At 29.0% G+C, this 23,167-nt stretch overlaps 2 protein-coding genes and 1 long non-coding RNA gene across 31 annotated transcripts in view; 2 read left to right on the plus strand and 1 right to left on the minus strand.

Moving 5' to 3' along the window:
• Window positions 1-3,418, plus strand: part of LOC121126656 (bestrophin-2a) — a 99,583-nt gene extending 96,165 nt beyond the window's left edge. For 10 of the 11 annotated variants that reach the window (XR_011782765.1, XR_011782767.1, XR_005867047.2 and 7 more), the window contains 2 exons: window positions 2,417-2,631; window positions 2,692-3,418. Coding sequence is in view for 7 of the 11 variants with exons in the window: in XM_040721959.2 (XP_040577893.1) it covers window positions 2,417-2,631; window positions 2,692-3,125 (649 nt within the window). In the remaining 4 variants the exon portion in view is untranslated. Of the gene's footprint in view, window positions 1-40; window positions 2,392-2,416; window positions 2,632-2,691 lie in introns of those variants that run through there. The other variant, XR_011782766.1, reaches the window with a different exon arrangement.
• Window positions 3,419-12,801: 9,383 nt separating this feature from the next.
• Window positions 12,802-23,167, plus strand: part of LOC121126659 (neurotrophin 1-like) — a 58,053-nt gene continuing 47,687 nt past the window's right edge. For 16 of the 18 annotated variants that reach the window (XR_011782768.1, XR_011782770.1, XR_011782771.1 and 13 more), the window contains exons 1-5: window positions 12,802-12,950; window positions 16,067-16,130; window positions 16,201-16,295; window positions 16,365-16,713; window positions 23,056-23,161. Coding sequence is in view for 4 of the 18 variants with exons in the window: in XM_071892195.1 (XP_071748296.1) it covers window positions 12,897-12,950; window positions 16,067-16,130; window positions 16,201-16,295; window positions 16,365-16,713; window positions 23,056-23,161 (668 nt within the window). In the remaining 14 variants the exon portion in view is untranslated. The remainder of the gene's footprint in view (window positions 12,951-16,066; window positions 16,131-16,200; window positions 16,296-16,364; window positions 16,714-23,055; window positions 23,162-23,167) is intronic. The other 2 variants (XM_071892194.1, XR_011782774.1) reach the window with 2 other exon arrangements.
• LOC121126658 (uncharacterized) lies at window positions 17,802-23,057 on the minus strand. Of its 2 annotated transcripts, XR_005867059.2 has the most exons (3): window positions 22,610-22,624; window positions 22,034-22,481; window positions 17,802-18,034 (listed from the first exon to the last, which is right to left on the minus strand). It is a non-coding gene; the product is annotated as an uncharacterized lncRNA (long non-coding RNA). The 2 variants fall into 2 exon arrangements; XR_011782782.1 differs by having other exon boundaries at window positions 22,034-23,057.

Here is a 23,167-nt window from a genome sequence, read left to right on the forward strand (position 1 = left end):
TTTGTTATTTTCTTTTAATCTTTCAATCCTGTCTTACTAGATATGTCAAGCAAAAAGAAAGTCGTTGGATAAATACGTACAATATCAATTACCGTGTAAAGAGCAACGTGATGCGATTCTGCAAACTCAATGTATGATTTGCACTGTCAAGTTGAGAAATTCAAGTCTAGCACCAGCAAAACTGAAGGAACCCTTTCTAAAGCTGCATGGGGATGGGAAATACAAGAATACAGCACTTGCTGAATTCAAGGTGAAGAGAACCAGATTTGATGAAAAGCTTATTCCACATGTTCTTGACTTTGTACTCATCGACAATCCTCACAATCTTCCCAGCATCGTGACAAGTTGCATACCTCACCGCTAAGCAGGGCAAACAAATCAACATTGTTTAAACACTTATAAAACTAGCTGTGTTGAAGATGGCGAATATCATGCTGGAAAAAGCTGCTGAAGATAAGTTATCACACATTCCTCTTTCAAATGACACTATTAGCAGCAGAATAGATAACATGACCAATCACATCTTGGCTTAAGTATTTGCAGATCTGATTTCAGCTTCCAAATCGATGAGACTACTCACATTTTCAATCTAAGCCAGCTTGTTGTATATGTTTGCTATATGAAAAAAGACGTAATAAAAGGAAGCTTTTTATCTTGTTAGCCTCTTATAACAATAACCAAGGCAATCGATGTGAATAAACTACTGGATGACTTCTTAAAAAACAACAATAGTTCATGGAATATGGTTTCAGTAGTTTTTTCGAATAAAGCTCTTGCCATGCTTGGACGATATTCTGGTTTTGGAGCACAGGTAAAATCTGATGCACCACATATGATTCTTACGCACAGTGTTTTGCACAGGCATTCGTTTGCAACAAAAATTTGACCTCCAAAAGTGGCATACATATAAAATTTTTTTTTTTAATTTGTTAGTTACATGCGAAATGATGTTATGAATCTCTGCATCTTCAAAGAGTTGTGTAAGGAAATGAACCTAGAATTTGAGGTACTTCTGTATCATTCTAACGTTCGGTTATCGATGGGAAAATTGCTGAATCGTCTTTTTGCTATGCATGTGAAATTATCCTCTTTTTGCGAGATTACAGAAATTGTTACGCAGATTACTTTAAAAATTCTCAGTTCCTTCTTACTTTAGCTTACATAGCAGATATTTTCGATCCTCTCAATAATCTCAATCGATAGATGCAGGGTGGTGGAGTCAACATTATCGTAGCAGAAAAAACCTGGAGTCATTTAAAAAAAAAAAACCATCTTCATGGAAATCACTAACAGGAAATGATAACTTTTCTAACTTTCCCCTGCTGGAGGTCTGTGTTAGTCAGATTGAAGATACAGCTGGAATTGTAGACAATTATGTACCCGGAAAGCTGGGAAAGCTGAAGCAAGCAATTGTCATGCACTTAAAAGAGCTTGTTAAGTATCTCGAGGGATTCTTCCCCACCACAGGGTCATATCCAGTATGGGTGAGACAGCATTTCACGTTTAGTGTTGCAATGGAAGAAGAGAACGTTGAAATCATTTAACTTCAGCAGAGCCATCTTTAAGAGCAACTCTTCAGAACAAGAACAATATTAAGGTTTTGGTATCACCAAATCATACCATACCTTCTTATTGCAATGAACGCCCTTGAGATACTCATACCATTTGTAAGAACATATCTTATGGGAAAGCATTTTTGAGGATGGTCAACATAAAAACCAAACAAAAGGAATAAATTATGTTGCAAAGACGATATGAGAGTGTAACTTGCCAAGGCAAAGCCACACATTTCTGAACTTGTGTCTGAAAGGCAACATCGAAAAACACATTGATTTGAAGCAAATAATCATGAAGTTATGTTTTCGTATTAAATTCTAGTTTTGTTGGTTTTGTTCTTTGAACACAGTGGTTTTTGGTTACAACTGATGCATGGTTCATTTTGTGAACTAAAAAAATATATATCTATGTCCTGAAGAAATCTTATTTAATTTTTACAATGACTAAGGGGTTCGGTGAATGCACTGATGAAGCTGACAGAGTTCAGTACCTCCAATAAGGTTAAGAACCACTGCGCTAAAGAGATATATTTTTGATAGACAATAAATTTTTAAGTCCTTATTTTTTCTTTTAATTTTTGTATTGCGTATGCTGCTATAAATTTATCTCGATGTTTTTTTTTCAATGATTGAACTGACAAGTTTATCATATTAAATTATATTTTTATAAACTCAATCTTAAAGAATCCATTTTTAGTATGGTCACAGTTATAAAATTGTTACCTACCCTTGTTGGTTGTAGGATGTACCCTATTTATAACTTCAGTGACCACATCTGAAATTTTTTTATCAACTTTTTAAATAAATTACAATATATGTATTTTTTTAACAAAAATGATATTATTTTTTTTTACTTAAAGAGCTGAGTTACTAGGAATTGATTCTAATGATTATGAAGTACCAGTTCGAAGAACATCTTATGAAAGTGTTAATCTATCAGAAGATAATGACTATGACGCAAGGTATTCTAGCAAAAGGCGTAGTTCAAGAATATCGAATTCCTCAGGATTCGAGAAGAAAAAGAATTTATCTGTAGGTGGAAATAATTCTTCCAGAAGAAAAAAAACTAAGCAAGGTAAATTATTTTATAAATATCATCTATCATTTTTAATATTTTAAAATAAATATATAAAAGGATTTGTGTGGAGGAGAATGGTTCACGATACAGAAGATTTGCCAAAGCCTAGAACTCCCCATTTAGGATTATTACCAGATCATAGAGGGGCAATTTGTGATAGTGTAATTGATGAATCACGAACAAAATCATCTTCATTGATTTCTGTACCGGTTCCACTATCAAACAGCACTAAAATGGACGATGAAAATATTTCTGTGAATTCTTTTAGAACTTGTCCCTCTGATCCAAATCTCATAGGAGGATTGAATTCAATGATTGTCCCAAGATCAGTCTCTGAAAACTATGATCTATCATTTTCAAGTACTCCGTTTAAAAAAGTTTCTCAAGAACAATCAGTAGCACAATCTGGGACTTCATCAAACCCTTCAATAGTCTGTATGTCGATTTTACCACCACAAAAAAATGAATTTTGTAGGACAATCTATGATTGATTTAATTTTATTTTATTCAATATATCTGTTTACGTTATTTTTTATGATAGTAATTTAAAAATAATATGTTTTCCATTAATAAGTTTCTAACTTTTGGTTTTTGGTTATAATTACTTTGAATGTGATTTATCATACATATACATTATTAGAATAATTAGTTACAAAGACAACACTTATTTGATAAACAAATGCATCTATTTATAATATCATAAAATATAATGTTTTTACTTTTTTGTTCATTGTAGTTCCCGAAATAAATTTTGATTCGATTTATATTCACAAATTTAAATCAACTAAAGTTGTATTTTTTTATAATACATTTTTGCTGAGTAATTATTGCACATATACTCAAGAAATCATTTTTGCTGCTAAGGAATATAAACAGTTCAAATCTCAATCATGGAACAAGACAGTGTAGATATTTTCTCAAATACAGTGAGGATTACTAAATGCTCTATTGTCATATACACTTCAACGTCGTCATTAAAACTAGTTGCATCCTGATAAATTGAACCATAGATAGAATAGACAGACCATGATTTGACTTTCAAAATATTGTACACCTCATCCAACAGTGTCGGTGTTAGGACAGAGAGTCTGTGTTAATATTTTGAAAATAATAAATTTAGAATAATTTGTAATAAATTAATTTTTATTTTATAAAATGGTCCCTGGATGTCTTGGACAGAAATAAAAGTTTGACATCTCTGCAAAAAAAAAAAAAAAAAGAAGAACATAGGATTGTTGGTTACTCTAGCATAGAAGTAAGAACTAAACCTCATCCTTTTTTGAAGTTATTTAAGCCTATCATCATTCATAAAGTTAGATTATAGTCTTTAATGACAACTAATACCCTCGATTCCACAATAGAGAAAAAAAGACAATGAGTCTCGTCTTGAAATTTAATCATCCTGAATTTTCGTAACCATCGAAAAGTAAAATTTACTTTTTAACAATCCGTTCCTTTAATTACTTTAATGACATCATAGCGATAGTTCTAGTTCTTTCAACGTCAATTTCTTATTGATCTTAATAATCTTATATTTTTCTTGTTCAGTCTCAAATATTATAGGATCCATTACACAAGGGGGAAAAAAAAGCGTTAGAATTCCATATTTGATTAAGTAGTATTTAACTTATTTATTACGAATAAGAAATTAATTTCAAAAATGTAATCAAAAATATTATTTAGTTATAGATAAGAAAGATATAAAAAACAAAAAAATTTAATACCATAATAGTACAAATATTATTAATTTTTTTTAAAGATTAATATTTATCTCTTTTTAAAATATTAATGACCTTTCCTATAGACTAGCGTGAGTTTGATTGTATACAATCCAATTTTTATAAGCAATTGCCTCCTTCAAAGGACTAAGTAATTACTGTCACATAAATATTGAAATCAAATTTCAAATTTTGAATATCGTCCCCAACTTGCCGATATATAACATAACACTGCATGTGAGCCTTTACTATAGGACGAATAGACATATTATTCGATTCAATTATGGTTTTAAAATCACCAGAGCCATGCCAGAATTTTATTGGAACCATGTCTGTGATCTGAATAACTGGACCCTCTCAAATCAGTTTTTCTTTGATACAAGACAAGACACTTTATCAGATCGGATATCCTCGCGCAATTTCTTGTACCTTGTATATTGAGTTTTCTCCTGAGCATCAATAAAAATTGCTCATTTAATAATTAGGATTCATGGCTTATAAAAATTCCTTTTTGGCTTTTCTCTTTTATAACTAGTATAAAGGCGAGTAATATTTTTTTTATTTAACTTTAATGGGATATACTGAGCATAGTTTTCACAATTTCTATGTAATAAATGATAATCTCACTCTCAATAAAATAATCAAAAATGGTATTTTCCAGTTTTAATCAAAAATTTGAAGAGTTATTGGAATCCTTGACATCTTTCTCCTGAAGACTTTATCTTCCTAAATTATAAAATTGTGTGCATAGTGTGTAAATCACTATTTTTTTAAATTATTATAATATTCAAAGAAAGGATCAAATAAACTTAAATCAACCAATTTGAAGTTAGCCACAACCAAAAACAATTATAAGGTAAATACTAAATAAATAACTTAAAATAGATTTCAGGATACAAAAATAGATCTGGATACCATTATGTATGTTTCAAATATTAGCATAAAAAAAATAATTGATAAGTATATGTCGGATAATCATAATTATTATTTGGGAGTTGTATTATTTTTCTAAAATATAGTGCTACTCACTTTAGCCTCCCTTAGAAACTAATATAAGTAAACTCCACTCATGTCCTATTGGGAACTATTCATTTTCTTAATAAAATTTTAGTGTATAAAAATGTCCTTCAAAATTTACTCTCTTATCTTGAAAGCAATTTATTTATTTAGCCTATAATTTTTAATATTATGTTAAGAGTAGAATTGATAGTACTTATTTTAGAATCCATGAGGTGTGGTTAATTTCAAAATAGTTTATTTTAAATTTATTCGATAGTATTATGAAGATTAGATTGATTTCGTCGTTATTTTTGATTTCCACACTATGCACAAAATTTCAGAACTTAGGAAAATGAAGTGCAACAGAAAAGATGAAGATTAACACATTTCTTTAAACTTTTAGAAGAAATTGATAGAGTCATTTTTGAACCTAAGATTAAGAGTGAGGATTATGATATTAATGATAAAATCTTTAAATAATTACCAATATCATTTTCCCATTTCAAAAATACTGCTTAATAGTAGTTCTTATTGTATATATATTCAACATACTCTATTTCTTAAGTAAAAAAAAAAAAAAAAACTTGATAAGAATATTTTTTAAAGTTTTGAGAATATAACTGTAATTAGAGAGCTTAATATGATGAATCAAAGAGTAAAGAAGTGAATATTTATTGAAATAAAATGAGCGAATATGCAAATGAATAGCTTTAAAAGAGTCAAGAACATACAAAACAAGTCTTGCTCCCAGTAATTCTTCTAATAATTCCAATCGAGCAAAAGTTTTTCTTGCCTTTGGCTCTACACGAGATTTACAGATGAGGAAATTTGTTTAGACGAAATTGTCATCCGTAAAGCGGACATAAACTACGATTCATCTTTAATTTCGAAATATATTCCTTCTCCTTTTCCCAATTCTGAATTTGGAGACGCTGTACTTATCGAGCTCTTCATCCCACAATTTTTTCATGCTTCAATAGGGTTGTACAATAATTTTTGGCTCAAGTTAATAAAGGGAGAATAAAATACAAAAATATCGTAAACTTGAGTCACTTGAATGAGAATGGTACTTTAGGTCTATATAGGAAGTGGATCTAGAAAATTACTCTTTTGTTGATACGGCAAAAAATAATTAATCACATCCAAACCAATACCAGTGCCTTAGTAGTTTAATCCAACGAAGTTTCTTTGAGTTAAACAAAGCTTTTAATTAATCGATCCTCAGTAGACACAAAATCCAACAGTTCAGAAAGAATTAGAGATAAACTTATTAATATTCCAGCCTCTTCTTAATAAGTAATTTTTTAACTCATCTACCAATTTCTGAGCAAATTCTATGTCACCAAATCCCTCACAAACATAATCAGCATTTAAATTACTAATCATAGACTTACATGCAAGAAGATATTTACTATTTATCTCAGTTTGAGTATGATGCTTAATACTAAATTTGCGAAAAATGGCGAAGACTTCACTCCAAACATGACGGACGTCATAATGAAGACTTGTGGCTCCATACGAGGATTGTTGTCCCTCCAAAGATATTGTTGAAAACAATAATCTTTCGGGTTAATCTTTGTTTGACTAAACATTTTCTCTATGGCAGTCATAATCCCAATTTTATTGGATCGAAAGAGAAGTAAAATTTGTCCAATATCGGGTTGAAGTCGCGACCTGTTTAAAAGACAATCATTCAAAGATATTCCACGACTATTCGGAAAACTAATATTGAAAACAGGACAAACTTTCGAAGTTGTTTTGTCCTCACTGATCACAGGATGATGAGGAATAAAATACTGAGGACCTTTACGAAATTCTTGAAGTTCTTCGTGAGTGGCCTAACGGACAAATCCTAACTCGTCGTATGATCTCATATCCTTAGCATATTCCTCCTTGACTTGAGGTATCCTTGCAAGTCTAGGTTCAAGAGAAATCAATTTTGATTTAATACCCTCATAGTCTGATTTTAATGTCGGTACCTTATTTTCAAAAGGCAATGCAGCCTCATATCTACCTTTTTAATATATTATTGTATTATTGAATTTTCAAGAGCAATACGATCTTCCTTCGTAAGGTATCGTTCATAATATAAAATGCCAATCGATTCCATAGACCAAAATGTATTTACTATATTATTTAATTCATCTTCAACCCCATTCTTCTTTGAAATATTTGTAACTAAAACTTTAGGTTTAAATTTAGTAAGGATTTGATATGAGTTAGGGCTCAATAGAATATAACCGAAAACTGTATCTATAACTGCAGGCAAAACAATACTACCGGGACGTTTTATAACCTTCCCAGTAACAAAACGGAGATAATTATCTATATCAATTAAAATGTCAACCCCCAAATGATAGTTGCCTTTTTGAATGGCTAAATCCAAATTTTTTAAATGCGACCATTTGTTCCAATCAATAAACAAAGGTTCAAGGTCCGAAAAATTATATCATCACTTACAATGGCATATTTTCGTTGAAATTGTGTGAGTCAAGTTGTAGATTAACAACCATAGTTGGATCCGATTGTTCATTTCGTAATTTAATTTATTATCTCGAAAAAGAAATGAAGAGTTTTTAAACAACCATTCAAAATTAATATAAACAAGCAACGATGACAGCACAATTTGAAAAAGAAAGAAGGATGACGTCAGACGAACGATAGCGTATAATCGAAATAGTACTCGAAAAATTTAATGACGATTAATATTCTAAATGGCAATTAATATATTCGAATGTTGTGTTACCTTACGTTAACAGAGATCCTTCCTTAAAATATTTAAAGCCTTAATCCTACAGCGACAAAATAACTACAAAGGTGTTATGATTAAGACCTTCGCTTTATCATATGATAAGTTTCGATTAAATTGAGGGATGCACGGAGCACACTAGTACACAAAAAGAAACACTAAGTTAACTGAACTATTAAACAGAATATAATAAAAGTAAAGAGAAAAGTACATGTAATAAACTAATAAAACTAGATAGTTAGAACGTTAACACGCACAGTGTGACATGAATTTCGATAATGGAGTCCTCCTTTGGACGAAGGTCTTAGAACTAAGCCAAATAGATCTGGATTAAGTTATTTTACGCCTTCCGCATAGACTTCTATTCACTTCCACACGGGTTATGAAAGAAAAAATATTCCACTGAACAGCCCTGACCTGAATTATTGAATTTACAGATCAAGAGGGAGAAAATTTTACTAAAAAAGAAGAATCAAGAGCTCTAATGAGAGATATGAATGAGCCAATCTCTTTCAAAGTAAAAGTCCCCGAAGTTAGAAGTAGCCTTGCGAGTCAACTGGAAGAGTTGAAAAAGGAACGAATTAAATACTTAAAGCAAATAATGCCAAAATTGTAGAAAACTGATCAGACGAAATTCAAACTAGAGTAAGTACCTCAACCCCTCACGCTTGAGTAACAGTTTTTGAAAATTAGAAAATATACCTTCATATCTACCTATTGATCAACAAATAAGGCCTTTATATTTCCCTGGAAGGAAATAACAGTGTGTAAAGTGACACAATTTTGGGCATTTTATGAATGGTTGTGTTAATTGTCCCAAGTGACCGTCTCAATACAGAAGATGGCTAGCAAGAAGTATGAAACGTACATATCCTGACAATACTCCTGTATCTATTACTATCAACTAAGTTTTTCATTTTGTTGTTCTTCCAGAAGTGTCTCCAGATGTTTAAATTTTGAAAACAAAACGACCCAGAGACATTCGAGGTGTGGTTAAAATCGATTGACACATATGTTGATAGTTAAAGATTGTCACCTCTTTTTGTAATAACCTGATTTTGAACTCAGCGGTAGAACATTTAATTGGTGATTATCCATTTAAACAAGGTGACAAAATCACACAAGTTCATCAACATACTGCTAGGAAAGTTTATCTTGGTCACCGTAAAAATTAAAATATAAATTTAAAAAATAATTTCTAGATTGGTGTTACGATTGTTGTGTGCACAAACTGATTCCAACACAATTGAAATTTGGGCACGATATACGGACGTACAATCTAGCAACTGCTGTGCATATTTTCGTGTCACAATATGGAGTACGTTGATAGGCGATTTCGTTATATTAAGGAAAATAAAATGCAAATGATAAGATAAATGTAGAGATGAATCTATACTTACCAAAGCCGAAGAGGTTCTCAGTAGAAACTCGAGACAAAGATATGGGACTTCCGAGAAAAAATTGTAAATGAGCTTGGGAATTCCTAATTTTTGAGTAAAGATGGAAGAGAACTCATACGCAATAAGAAATTCTTAAGAGGTAGCTCTTACTGCTAGCTACTTCAATTTACATGTTCGATTATTTTATTTTTGTGTTTTTAAAAGTAATAATTATGGCACAGGAATGGTACTTATATTTGATGTGTCTAATCCTAGATTTTAGAAAAATAAATTTCATTTTTCAGCCTTTTTTTTTACTAAGTATATCTTGTTAATTATTAATCACATGGAATCATACTACAAAATGTTGTAAAGGTGTGAATGTATACTACCAACGCTTTTTTGACAGTATTTCGCTTGGCCAATTCATTTATGATTTATCGTATGTCTAGTATGTATGTCCTAAAGGAAGAAATTTGCCATATTTTATATTTTTACTACCTGAAAGGAAAGAACACGTAAAAAAGGAAATTTGTAATGTATACGGGGTTGATATTCTTTCAGTTCGTGTTGCGCAAAAATGCTTCGAGTAATTTTTTTATGTTCAATTCTACCCTCTACTATGAACAACTCAACCGTTTGCAGCTGGGGATCGAATAAATGCGGCCAGAATTGTCGAATAAGAGACAACAATACATTATTTGCCAGGCAGCACACATCTTTGATGACACACTATAGGCTCTGGGGCTCGAATTGGAAGTTCTTATGCATCCACCTTATAGTCCAGACATTGCAGGTAGTGACTACTACTTTTTTCTGTCTATGTCTTGGGGACACAAATTTGGCCTCAATAGACGCCGTAGAAAATGGGTTGTCTAAGTGTTCTTCCAATAGGGACAAGGGCTTTTACGAGAATGGCATTATGAAGTTGGATTCTCTTTTGCAATAATTTATTGAACAGAACATGGCAAACTTGGCTTAAATCGGATTTAGACCAGACAAGTGTTCAATGGGAATCTAATGACAAGAGAGCTGGAAGATCAATACTCCTTCCTCAATTTAAAATGAGTGAATATGCTGCAATTCAAAATTCAATTACAAGAGAATCGGATACAACTGGTTTCATTGAATCAGTTAGGGAGAATAGTAGATCCTACATCATCCAAGGAACGAATGGAGGAACATACTTGAGAAACCGAAGATTATTATCGAAACGGCGTATTCAAAATCTTGAAAAGGTATCAAACGAAGCATCGAATTGTGAAGCTCTTGAAACGAGGAGAAGTGAAATATATACTTTAATAAATCATTGTTACATTGAGAGTCTTACGCGATAGTTGCTCCAGTATTGTTTATTTAATAGTAAAGATAATTAATATAAATAAATATATTAATAATTTATACTCCTTACATAACCATTACCTTATTAAGTTTACTTCCTTTTTAAATTATAAATAGGTTATCTTAGTGACCAGGAAAACATAATAATAATGGCGTCTAATCGTATAATACTCTCTGAATAAAGCTATATCGGGGCAACTAGTTTTATTTTTATGACAACTACGTTTTAATATCTGTGGCTATGAATATGAACAATTATATTTAAAAGGTCTTAATGTGCCAATTAGAGTCACATTAATTAATTGAAGGCTCTAAATTATAGCTAACATTATATTTTAATATCGACAGAGGAGGTGAAAGTAATTTCGTTGTACATAATTAATAACGCTTTGAAACTTAAAAGTAATAACGTCAAATAGTGTATGACATAATAATAAAAAGTACTGAAAGAAATACAGATGGTATTGTTGCTCGTTGAGTAAAGTTATCCCTTATCGACTCGTTTTATAAGGTCATTCCAGGCCTAATAATATTCACATTAAGGCTCTAAATTATTGGCAATATTCTTGAATATCTCATTCAATCCCACAAATTTGAACTTAAATCCAATTATGGACCAAATATGTCTAAAAACTATTTGGTCATTGAAATTTAAAGTAAATAATTAAAAGAGCAATTTATCAATAACTTGATTTGTACTCTCAAATGTAATTTCCAGTTGACCACCACTTATTTACGGTCATAAAAAAGTTTGATTTTGGTTGATTTTTTCAGCTTAATATTTAATTTTCTTATGGAATATTTGCTAAATAAGCAATAAGATAGGTTGCGCAAAAAAGTTCCGAAATTAAATGTAACAAGTCAACTGGACAATATTAATCTCTAAGAAATACTAATGAAAAACATTGTAAATGAAGCATATTTAAATTGGGGTTACTCTTTTGTATCTGAAATGTTAATTTCTCATAAAAATTAGTGGAATAATCGACTCAAATATTAATAATATGTAATTTTGGAACATAATATGTAACTACATTGTATATTTATTAAATGTTCCATAAGAAAATTAAAGTTTAAGCGGAAAAAATCAATCAAAATTTACCTGTCCTGACAGCAATTCTTTTAAAGCTGTAATATAAGATTTATTCATTAGTACTGGGCAAGAGCGTTGCTTACTTATATTCATTTGTAAACAAAGCGACTGTGAGTGGCAACAACTTAAGGCAAAATAATACACCTCCCTAAATGCTTCTCAAATAGAGAGCGCAGCCAAAATTCTGGAACATTTTTCAATGACAAGGTAGAGGCTGTCACATCACCTTGAGGATAATAAATATATATTTTTAGTTTGCTCATACACTATTGCCATAATATAAAGCAATTGAAAAAAATATTATTCTCTATATATGATCTTCATTTTACTTGATTTTTGACTGATTATTTTGTAGGAACTTAATAAATCGTTTATCTTATATATGCTGGAATTTATTTTTCTAAATTGTGTAATAAATAAAAACACTTTTACATAAGTTTTATTAATCGTACTTTTAATTTGGCGATTAAACTAATGGTAGAAAAGGACACTGAGATATAATAATACCAAATTACAATAAACCCTGATATATCAGAGACCATAGAAATTAAAGAAAAACTGTGATCGGTTTTGGATTTGGTCCTATTGATAAATTCCATCCTTGGCTTAAATTAATTGGTAAAAATTTTTGTCCCCAGTATTATAAATATACACTTCTCTTATTATCTGAATTTTATATATGTATTTCAAAATAAGTTCGCAGTAGTTTGCCGATTACCGATTATTATGAAAAAGCTAAAAATCAGCCGATTAAATTGACACACCGATTCATAGGTCGAGTCCTACTATGAACTTAATTTTTCCTTCATTTCTCAATTACAAATTTAAACACAAATAAAAACGACTCTATTGCTATAATGAACCCGTTATAATGTTACTTTCTACGTTTACGCTTATACCGACCACATTAATTTCATTTTTTATATTTAATTGTGAAAGTGAAGAGAGGAATACGGAATAATATTTAATTTAAAGAAGCAATAATGTTATTCCTATCATTGATAATGTTTATTTTCTTGAGTATTGAAAGCAATAGGGTAAGTTATTAATAATTATATTGACTTTCCAACTAATAAGAAAAGTAGGTATTGTATTGTATTGTATTTTTTTTTTTTTGCTTAATAAATTCAATACCTTATATTTTATGTGGGATGATGATATATAAACATTTACAAAATATGTTTTTAGTATTGAAATATATATCTTTCCTTTGATTCAAAAATATTTAAGATGTAATATAATTCATCATATTCACGGAATATATTAATTTGTTTATACAATATATAGTAATTAAAACTAAAAAGAAATACTAATTCCTAAATTTAAAAAAACAACAACTGCAAATCAATGATATATCAGTAGTAACACTTTGAAAATACTAATTTTATTCTTTAATATATTTTTTAAGTGATAATTTTTTCATAAAAATGCATATTTTATTCAATTATGGTAATACATTATTATTATTTTTTTTCGACATAATATGTATTACAATGTTGATAAAATATTTCATATTTTCCATGAATTACACTTCTTCTCCATTGCAAACCCCACTGAAGGAATTAGAGGGTATTATTCCTCATTTTTTTAATAATTATATATGTATTGACAACATTTTTCGTTTGAAAATAGCTAATAGTATTATATAAATTTAATGTTGGTTCATAAATATTCTTACAAAACAGTATATACATTGTATCAAAAATATTTTTTAATACCCATTTCGACTATAAATTATCACGGAGGAGTAAATAATTTTTAATTAATATGTCAACTATAAAAAATTTTATGGTGGAAAATAACGATGTTGATACATTAGTTTTATTTTTTTTGCGGATGAACGGAAAAATATTGAACAATTAATGGAAAAAATTATTTGAAAGCTGTTCATTTTTTTTGCCCCTTATTTATTGTTCTCCAAAGTCATATTTTACCCTAGGATAGAGTTGTAAGTTTTTTGTGAAATTTTTAGTTGTTGTCAATACGAACAATGTTTTTATTTTCCCAAAGTGTTCTCATTAATCTTTAAGTCAGATGAGAGAATATACAAGTAGGGTTTTTGGAAATATTAAGTTCGTGCTGAGGTTAAAAAAGGAAGAAAAAGAACAGTTGGTACCAGTACTTTCATCAGTTATATCAATATACAATGGTTTGAAAAAAATAAACATGAAAAATTGCCTTTTATAACCAAAAAAAGGAAGATAGTTTCAAATAATGTCAATATTTAGTTTATCGACTGTGTGCAATGTATAAATAGTTGTTCTTTTTTACCTCATATAAGCACTATCTTAGAAGCGGATAATAATTTTTTTTTCTAAAATATTCCGTATCTATTTGTACATTTCAAATCTCACGTTATAGATCTTAGACTCAAGCATTATTGACTTAAATATATCGAAATATATTATTATAAGCTTACTTTAATATACTTGAGTATGAAATGTGTGTTTCTTATTATGTATAATACCCTCATATATATAAACACTACAGATGTCAGAACACTTCCCATATGAGATTCTACCCAGCCTCCATAACTTAATTAATACAATATAATGAATGAATAATGTCTCTCAAACTCCTTAAGCTTGAGAAATATAGTCAAAATAAAGCTTTGGTTACCTATAGAACTTAGTAAGGAAACGTAAACTTTTAAGCAAAGCTTAATTCTTAACCTAGGTAAAAATTCCTGGAAGTGTGAACATATTTGGTATTAAAATATGTCTCGAAGTCAAGGGAAGTGCAAAAAGTATCTTATGTCATAATCTAAGACTGCTCTAGGATATGCGAACACAGTTCGAGGATCATTCATAATTTATTTTTCCAATTTGATTACATACTAAAATGTTTCAATTATCATATGAAAAAAATTCATAAAGTAAATATTAACCATCTTTGCAATATATTGGTCTACGGAAAATCTACGGAGAATGGTAGATTGTAGGCCCTTTTTTAAAAATAATTTTGTGGTTTGATGGATATGCTTCCATCTCTGTTAAATAACTTTTCATAATACTTTTAATACTATTTAGTGCAGATTTGGTACTGAAAGATTTAAATCCGGTTGCACCAACTAATTTTAAATTTAAGTATAGCTTTAAAAAAATAAATAACAAACAAAACTAAGTTTGACTTAAATATGATAATATCAAATGAATAATTATATTTATAAACATGCAAAGAAGTCAGGTTCTTTTTCAATAAGTCCACAATTCAAATATATGAGATTTATTAATAATGGCGGAAGTTACAATCGAAATACAATGATTTTTCGTCGTAGAACTCGAGATAAGCTTAATTTTATTGAATTTGATGATCAAAAGGTATTAATTTCTTCTTATAGATTTCCAAAAATATGATTGTCAATTTGAATAATTGAATTAAAATTAATGTAGAACATAGAACTGATAGAAATCGAACTGTTTCACCTATGATACAAACTCTAATAATTCTAATAGGTCATTTATATAGCAAAATACAATATTAACGAGGATATTAATTACAAAGTCAATAGAACTCACGGTGATACCTCACTAAGAAAAAAAAATACTATATCATGGTCAGTTGTCTATTTTTTGTGTCTTTCCCCAGCCAGTATTCTGAACATTAGTTGGTTGAATTTGAATGTACTTAAGTGTTTGAGCTGTTAATAATTTTATGTCTAAAGTCTATATCTGTCTCCGTTTTTGAAGTTTTTATCATTGTTTATCCAAAAGGGACGAACATAAATCAGACACACACATCAATTATTTTAATATTATGTAGGGTTACCCAAAGCCCACAGCCTTCATTTAAAATTATAAGATAAAATGTTTTTTTGATTTAATCGGCTCTAATGCGCCTAATTATAGCCACTTATTTATTTTAATGCCACTTTTCAGCACTTGTATGTACATACTTATTTATCTTGTTTAAAATCAAATAACCTCTTATCTAAAAATATTTAATTCGAAATACCTTGCAATAAATTAAGGAATGATTAAAGTTGGTCTAAAGTTGTACGATTTTGCTATACTGATTTCATAATATCTACATATGGTTATTAATTAATTTTGTATGGTTTTATATTTTATATGAAATTGAGCCTTTTAATTTATTATGCCTGAACAACATATACTTTGTGATTTGCTCACATTTTTTTTCTATTTAAATACAGTTCTTTACATCAACAGCACATGTGACTTCCAAGCTTTTTTCAGGCGGGTCCATTTATAAGCCAGGTAAATATTTAAAAAAACTATGTCTATATGAATTCTAATGTTTGAAATAATGTTAATTTTCTATTTTTAGATAAGTTTCTAAATTATAAACAATCTGACATCATAATAATTGAAGATGATTTATTTGGAAAAAGACGCAATATAACTGAAAATATATACAATGATGTGAGTTAAATTTTATACTATTAATTACCAAACTAATAATTACGTAATATTGAATGAAAAATTTGTTAGGAATCATTACAGTTGGGCAAACCTAAAGTAAATAATTTTAGAAATAAAAATCAGATTCTATTTAACACATTCGAAAAACAACTAGATTGTGATTTTTTTACGGAAAATATTTGTCTAGAAGTACAATATTATCCTCGTGAAATTATTCATCATCTTCTTAATAAGTCTAGTGGTTTTACAACTGAGCATATTCCAGAAAAATACAAAGCAGCCAGAACTAACTTTAAAAGAGAAATGGATTCAACAATAAGAAATTATACTTTTTCCAAAAAATACTTCAATACTCGAAGGGATAATTTTAGACATAATGATAGTATACAGTCTCATGGAATCTTTATTTGTCCTTCAGGTATAAAAATATTTTTTTAATAAATTGTTTGAATGATTTTATATGCATCTCTTTTTAATTTATTTCTAATGTCTCTTTAATTGGTCTCATAAAGTTGCACTGAATAAGTATAAGTAAATATTATAATTACGCCATCTGACTTAGAAATTATCCTGGAAGTCCATACCATAATGAATAGGAGTGGGTATTTTGGAGAGTGTAAGGAGAAGTCGGGAGTGAGACATCAGCTACCTGTTATAAAGTTGTTGTTTTTTTTTTGGGGGGAGAAAATGTTATTATATTTTTAAAAATACAGTAAGGGTAAGGTAGAATCTTTCTTTAAGTTATAGATTTTGACACTAGGACGATATATTAAATAATAAAGAAAGAAAAAAAAATAACAATAACACCAACTGTTAGACTTCTCCAATCTTAAAACTGTTATCTTCTCTACGTTGTACCCATCCCTATTAAAGTATATTTCCTTCTTTAGGAGCAACCGTGAATCAAGCCTATGCACATTGAGTTCAAGATATTATCTTTCCTGTACCCCTTGTCTACTGAGCTACGTCGCTCCATTTTGTATTTTTTTAAATGTTAAAATATAACTATTTGAATAAGAAGTGAAATTTTAGCTACATCTTAGATGATATTATATATTTAAAAATAGTATCACGATTAAATAATAAAAACAATAATTATTAACTTAATATACTATAAAAGTATTAATTATATCATTGTAAAAATGTATATGGTATATTTCAAATCTTATTTTTATTACAAATAACTTATAATACAACGGAAGAATAGCAGGGTCAAATTTTAAATAAATGAACTAAAATAAAGAATGGTATTCATCTTTGAACACATAATCCAAATTTGACCTCAGTTTTTATGTTACTCTTTTGAATTCTTAAATATAAGGGATTATATTAATTCGGGACTATTATCGTGCAGAGTTATTTTTCGCCATTAAACCATTCACTAAATAAAAAGTACGATGAATAAAACTTTTGTCAAAGTGTTTTTATTGATTCTGTATCTTGTTTTGAACTCAAGAAATTTCTTTTTTAGACAGTAATTGATGAAAAAAGACACTTTTCTTGATATTCTTATAATTTATTAATCATTTATTGTCATAAGAAATATCAAAGTTATATTATAGAAACATGTTCAATGTTAATTTTGAAAAAGTCGTATTGAAAAAAATATGTATCTGTAAGGATTTTTGTTCGATGTTGTACTTTTTGAGTGGTCCCATTTTTATGGTGGTGTACTAGCAAATGGAAATCATTATCCTAAATTGGTTCACCATTTCAATGTGTTATCGTGACGTCATACCCTGTAATAAATAATAATAATTTATATAATACCGTGCTGTGTATGAATTCAAATAAAGTAATTATAAATTTGTTTTGGAAATATTTAATTTTCCTACTCTACATGAATGGTTATGCATTGTTTTACTCCTGAAATCTCCTTTCAAAAAATATGTAGGATCTACTCTCGTATGAGGCTTAGTAGTTTTACTGAAATGAATTTTGATCCTGTCGTCCTTCGTGGAATACGAAATTCCGAAATGGAGCAACTTTTGAGATGAATGATAATAGTATAAGTATTTTCTTATTATTCCCTCTATGTTTACCATTTCTTAACTTTTTGAAAAACATAGGAGTCCACTTTTTCTGTTCTTTACTAATGAAGAATGATCTTAGGCCTTAGCAATCGTCAAATTAACCCCAAAAATTTTAGTTTCCAATTGTCATATAATAATATTTCAGTTTTTATGGTTGTTATGTATTTAGTATAATATATGTATTAATTAAGATATATAGGTTGGTTAGAATTTCATAGTAGAAATGTTTCAACATGTATAGTGTATTTATACATATATAAATAAATATATATTAATCTATTAGATATTGTAATAAGACGTACAGTTAATAAACAACGTTGTGTAGTCGGATATATAAAGAAAGTGTATTAGAATATTCGGGAGAATAAAGATTAGTAAAAAAACTTTAAGAGAAGGAAGATTGAGATAAGGATGACATGTGGGGTAAGGAGAACATTATTACATATATTAATTGTGCTACTTGAATTGAAAAGTGAGGCCAAAAATCAAGTAGTGGAAACAACACCTTTGATTAGAGACAGTGAGGAATTACACAACCCAATAGAAAGTTTATATATTGAGCAAAAAAGAGAAATAGCTAAAAGATGCGAACAAAGTGTTACTAGAAATATAACAAATTCTGTTAAAATTCCTTTTAAACCGCCTGAATTATTATTGGGAGACATGAATCTCACGCAATATCTTGACTTGAGGATTTGTTTTGAAGTTTTGATGACTGTTAATAATTTTTATTATCTTTCCATTGTACATAAAAGTAATGAATGGGTAAAAAAGGCTTGAACCGATCTCAATCTCAAGGATAGTCGACATCAAGCTCCAGAAAAATTAATTCTATTAAGTTAGTGTGTGGGTCCTAGAAAAGTTAATATACATACCATATGTAAATTGAATTCAAGATATTTACTAGGTCAGATGGATTAATGATAGTAATAAAATGTCTAGTTATACGTAATGGATGCAACTTTATCAAATGAATGCGGAGGTAAAATCAAATAATTTTTTTAATTTAGTAGCATAGCTCAATAAACAATGCACTCGGGATAAATGTTTTTATTGAACTCAAAGTGCGTAGCTTCGATACTAGGTCACTCCTAGAGAAGTATATGTAATTTATTTATGTGGACTTCAAATACAATTCGTGAATGTAATCCTATAATGTTGACTTATATTTAATAAGTGCAGCTCTATCTGACCAATTAAAGGAACATTAGAAAAATAAAATAGAGGATTTGATTTTTTTTATTATTATATATTCTCAAAACTGCATAGACAAGTTTCACATCAAATGTTTTCATTTATCAGACTGAAGCATCTCACTAAATGTACTTCAATAATAATATTAAAAACCCTAAGGAAATTCTAAAAAAGGAAGTCTGTATTTAATTGGAACCGTTTCAACGGGTAATTGTTCAAATAAGTGTGATTTACTCACAAATTTGAGTAATATCATTATAAGGCAGTGAAATACAATTTAAATTACCGTTATGTCATATAATAAACATGCAAAGCATAACTGAGTGGCACTTAAAATTCTTGAGCGGCAGCATGCTCATTATTTTAAATAACGAGCGAGAGTTGGAACGCACTCATCGTTTTAGAAAAGTAATTAAATCGCTGTATTTTTTTGCTCATTTAATAACTTTTTCTGTTTTTACCTCTTATGAGATAACATAAAAAAAAAAAGATATATCAATGAAGTATAATTTTAAAGATTTTAAGAATATACGATTCAAGTTATGTCTCAAGATAAGCAAGAATCTTTTTCCCATGTTTTATCTGTGATTCTCTGCTGTTTTGGTTGTTTTGGTCTCATTTAGCTGGCCACTCTAATAAGATACAGATATCGGTTCCTTCAGATACACCATTAGCTCCTTTTTGTCTAGAAATACAAAAATCTTTATTTTTTGTAAACGAATTTTCCCAGCAGAAATACAGTTTTTTATATTTTTATCTAGTAAATTGACACAAGATCTCAAAATCTCACGCAAGCATAAGTTCAAAAACTTGAGAAACCTTTTTTTATACTCTAGCTAATTATTGGGCTTAACTGGGGGATAGTGACAAAATCTCGTAAATACATGTCCCCTAAGAGATTGGTTCCCAAACTTTTTGTGCCCAAGGGTCACCAAAGGACAAATTTAAATTTCTTGACACAACTATTTTAAAATCAATCAATTGGATATTATAAGCTATTACAAATAATGTATGGTTGTCATGAATCATATGGCACTCTTGAACTTGCAATATGTTGAATTGAATTGCAATGATAAGGAGTTGGGAAATTCAAATACACCTATAGGTTGTTAATTTTAATTGATCGGAGAAGGAGCGCGTTCATTTCTTTAAAAAAGGAGCGGGAGTACGTTCACAAAATTAGTGACTGAGCGGGAGTACACTCTGGATTTCTTGAGCAACTAATGAACTGTTAACATAAATATTGCCGGGAATAAATAAAATTTAGTCTTAGCTTTTTGTTACATCCATCAAGGGAGTACTATAAATAGAGAGAGTGCATGCATTTTCAGGAAATACATAGGTTGAGATTAACAATCCTAAAAAAACTCTTTGATTTAATCTGATAATGGCCATGGGTATTATTTTTGTTTTTTTGTAAGTTTACTTTATATTTCTTTTCATAAATACAAATTAAAAACTATAATATAAATATAACTTACCTTTAGTTCATATTAAATATTCAACAGCTTCAATTTCTTAAACAATCCAACAGAAAATACATAAAGGTAATTTTGACTACATATTTGTAACTAAAGAGCTTAATATGAGAAATCAAATAGCAAAGTAGTGAATATTTATTGAGCTCCTTATGTGTGTATATATTAAAATAGTATGGTAGAATAATAAATCAGTGTAAATTAATTAAGTATGTTTTAAAACTATCTATTATTCAGGTATACACATAATAATTCAATTTTTTGTACGTAAAAGGTTTTTTATTCCACTGTAATATACACTGCTTCATAGAATAATAATTAACACAAAATTATCAAGTATAGTAAATAAATCATTATCAGTTCATACGCTTTGGAACTCTCCTTGAGTTAATCATCTATCATTACGTGTGAGGAGAAATTCATGAATTTACTATTTCATATTAATTCAAAAATCATCATCAAAAATGATGTGAACTCGTTATTTATGCTTTCAACTTATGTATTTCCTAAAAAGGTGTGTACTCTCTATGTAAATAGTTGTCCTTTGATGAATGAAATGAATAGCCAAGAAAATATTCCTCTTATTCCTTTCGATGAATCATAATTAAATTTCAATCTAATGAAGTAATCAGTTATATTTTTTTATTTCTATGTTTATTATATAACGTAACGGTAATTCAAATTATATTTAATTACTATATAATAATATGGTTTGAACTTGAGAGGGAATTATATTGATTCCAGAAATAAAGTGTCGAAACTGTTCCAATGTTATCCACACTAAAGCATTAAACCAAGTAGCTCATCGAAGGCTAACGTCATTATCAGGGGAAAAAAATATATTTTTCCCAATTTACTTCATTTGTCCGCTAGAGTTACTATTATTTCATGCATTTTGGAGAAGCATTATCTGCTCTATCGTGAATGAGTCAAGTACTATACTGTTTCTACTTTGATTTTCTATATTAGTCATATACTTTTTGCTTGAACAATTATGGAAAGGGAAGTATGATTCAAAACGATTTTCACTTACAAAATGGTCAGCAGGTTTCCAATTAGGAAGATATTTAAGATATGATATCCATTTTTTCTTCTTGCGACTTCTTTTGGAGTTTCCTTGAAGCTTTTGGAAATTTGACTAATTTCCATTTTTGTATCCTCGGACACTACAATGACCCATTATTTTGGAGTAATTTGTTTCAAATTTGCTTTATAATAATATGTGAATATAAAATATTGAAGACAAGAAAAAATGATCTACTTATTATGACATATTCAAACTTATTAATACTACGTTCTACGTACAATAAATAAAGGAGTGACGTAATAGAAAAGCAACATCTTGCAAAAATATTATAAAAAGTATTGATTATACTATTTCCTCTGGCTAACGGTGCTCGAAGCGCTACTTGGTTTAATCCACACATCCTATGTTTTTTTCTAATTTCCATATTTTTTAATTTAATTTAATATTTTTTTTGCTTAAAAGAGAAGAAATCAATCTTGAAATTATAGAAAAATGAGATATTTTGTCAAAAGATCATCAAAAATAGAAAAATCAATTGCAGTTAAGATAAAGTGAAGTATAATAATAAAGAAAAATATATACTTAGAAAATGAGTGTGTAAGCACTAAGTGAATTCACCTACAGCAAACTACTCCTAATAAATACATTTCTTGCCTGTTTGAGATGAAAGTCTTCTATCTTTTAATTACATGAATAAAGGCAGGTTACCACATCCATCAAGATTTTGTAAATATACGTGTATGAGTTTGGAAAAAACCAATAGACTATGTATTTTTAAGGAATTTCCATATTATAATCTTCAAACCTCAATAATTATTTTATTAAAATCATATCAAGAGGTTTTGTGATTTAAAATAAACCTTGCTTAGAAGAGAGAAAATGTCACAATAATAAACTTTGGGAACATATCAGTAACTAAAGGAGTTTTCCAAAATTTATACACGTATATTTACAAAACCTCGACAGATGAAGAAACCCGGCTTTACTTAAAAAAATAAAAATTATATTCAATTTTTAAAATATAAAAGAAATGGAGTATGCCCGTCCTAAAAGAGGAAGAAGTGTATCAGGAGAATGGAAGGACATTGTAAATGTTGAAGAGTATACACAAACTTTAAGAATGGAAAAATGTTTGTAAGT

Source organism: Lepeophtheirus salmonis, chromosome 12 (genome assembly GCF_016086655.4).
Source record: "Lepeophtheirus salmonis chromosome 12, UVic_Lsal_1.4, whole genome shotgun sequence".
NCBI lineage: Eukaryota > Metazoa > Arthropoda > Copepoda > Siphonostomatoida > Caligidae > Lepeophtheirus > Lepeophtheirus salmonis.